The 1,886-nt window shown below is 66.9% G+C and overlaps 2 protein-coding genes across 2 annotated transcripts in view; one reads left to right on the forward strand and one right to left on the reverse strand.

Annotated features, from left to right (window-relative positions):
* Positions 1–133: 133 nt before the first annotated feature.
* Positions 134–557, reverse strand: CHLNCDRAFT_16014 (hypothetical protein; the record flags this gene model as incomplete). Its single annotated transcript, XM_005842611.1, has 2 exons — positions 134–300; positions 491–557. Coding segments are annotated over 2 exons (234 nt in total), but the record flags the coding sequence as incomplete, so codon positions are not given.
* A 1,040-nt stretch (positions 558–1,597) lies between these two features.
* The window catches only part of CHLNCDRAFT_138516 (hypothetical protein), a gene marked incomplete at both ends in the record, with an annotated part of 933 nt that continues 644 nt past the window's right edge, over positions 1,598–1,886 (forward strand). The window contains 2 exons of the mRNA XM_005842610.1: positions 1,598–1,637; positions 1,718–1,828. Coding sequence (XP_005842667.1) covers positions 1,598–1,637; positions 1,718–1,828 — 151 coding nt within the window. The remainder of the gene's footprint in view (positions 1,638–1,717; positions 1,829–1,886) is intronic.

The following is a 1,886-nucleotide window of genomic DNA, read 5'->3' on the forward strand; positions in this document are numbered from 1 at the left end:
GGGGTGCAGAGCAGACATGCAACACACAAAAAGTGGCGCACGCGTGACTGCGTGCAAGCTGCTGCTGGATTCCATGCGGCCGCGGCTGCACCCGCAGCCCACGCCCTCCCTCCCTTGCAGCACCCACTCACTTGATCACTCGGTCCTCTGGCTGCCAGATGCGCAGCACCTGCACGTGGGCTGCCTTGAGGAAGAGGCGCCCGTGGAAGCGCAGGCTCCAGAAGATGAGCTTGTAGTTCTTCAGGCCCTGGAAGGTGAGGCTGGGGTCCTTGAACACCAGGTCCTCGCGGTAGATGCCGTCTGCGGGGGGCCAGGGGGCAGCCAAGGGCAGGGGCAGGGGCATTTCAGGGGAGGCGCGCCATGAGGGGTACCGGCAAAGGACGCACGGGGCGGCCATGGAAGCTGCAGGGCTCCTTTTGCTGAAGCTAACGAAGGGTAGTAGTGCCTCACAACACAGCAACTAGCTGCACACCAGCTGCTGCCAACTCACAGTTGAGGTCCTTGACAAAGAGCAGCGGGTAGTCCTCGCGCAGCGTGCGGATCGCGTCCCCCACATTGGCAAAGAAGTCCTTCTCCTCGTCGTTCTGCTGCGGCGGCGGCGCCTGTGGCGGCAGCGGCTGCGGCGGCTCATTCAGGTGCACGTCTAGTTGCCGCACGGCGAGCGCCAGGCTGCTGGGCAACAGCACCGCTGTCGCAGGCGCCCGGGGCTGCTGCTGCTGGCACTGCTGCTGCGACCGCTGCTGCACCCGCTGCGGCCGCCGTGGCGCCTGCGTCTGACGCGGCACAAGGCGGCTGCTGGCAAGGGGCGTCGCTGGCACCGACTGGCCCGCCGCTGTGTCAGCTGGCGCGACGGCGGCCATGGCCGCCCAGAGGCCCTGCCCGCCGCCTGCTGCTGGCTGCAGTTGTTCTATCAGCGTTGGGACTCGAGCAACCCCGCCTCTACTGTGGCCGGGGCGGCTGCTGCTGCTGGGAGAGGTGCGGGGGTGGGCCGTGGGCCCGCAGGCAACCCTGGCGCAGCTGGCTGCCACCATGGGGCCGAGGCTGAGGCTATGTCGTTCCGGGGCCGCCGGGCTGTCGGTTTTACGGGCGCTTCTGTGGTAAACTGTGGCGTGGCGTTCGGTGCCGTCAAAAGCGGTGTGGGGCGTGCACAGAATCAATGAGTTGTTTGATAGGGCGCTTGGACTTGGGCCTGCATCCCTCTACGAAGCTACCAAAAAATTGCTGAGGTGGCTGCCGGCAATCCGGCAATCCAAAGTCTTCGCTGCCGGCATTACATTGATTACCGATCGGTCTGCTGGTCCTGTCAGTTTAAAGTGGGGCCTGTAAAGTGGGGGCAAGGTGGGCACCAGGGAATGTGTGCACACATGTTGGTCTCTTCGGTTGCTTCTGCTCCTATCGATTGGCGGCGTGCATGCACGGACACCAGGGCTGGGGTTGGGGCACGCTTTTGACCGCCTGGAGCCAGGCGCAACAAGTTCCCACCTCCGCCCAGTCCGCCACCTCCGCCCGCCTCCCACTCGCCCCCACCCGCTGCAGGCTCACGTGTGGAGCGCTCGTCCCGCAGGAAGTAAGGACACTAGGGTAGAGGCCTCTCATCATGCCGCCGCTGACCGCGGTCGTCACTGGTGCCAACAAAGGTGAGCAGGCACGGGACGGCAGCCTCTGCCGCAGCGCCTCCGGTTCCCCACACACACCAGCCCCGCCACCCGCCACGCAGGCATCGGCCTGGAGATCGCGCGGCAGCTGGCGCAGCACAGCGGCACCCGCACCGTGCTGACCGCCCGGGCGGCCGACCGCGGGCAGGCGGCGGCGGCAGAGGTGAAGCTGGGTGCGGCGGCGGGCAGCGAGGTGCTGTTCCACCCGCTGGACATCACCGACGCCGCCTC

This window comes from Chlorella variabilis, assembly GCF_000147415.1.
Source record: "Chlorella variabilis unplaced genomic scaffold CHLNCscaffold_202, whole genome shotgun sequence".
Classification (NCBI taxonomy): domain Eukaryota; kingdom Viridiplantae; phylum Chlorophyta; class Trebouxiophyceae; order Chlorellales; family Chlorellaceae; genus Chlorella; species Chlorella variabilis.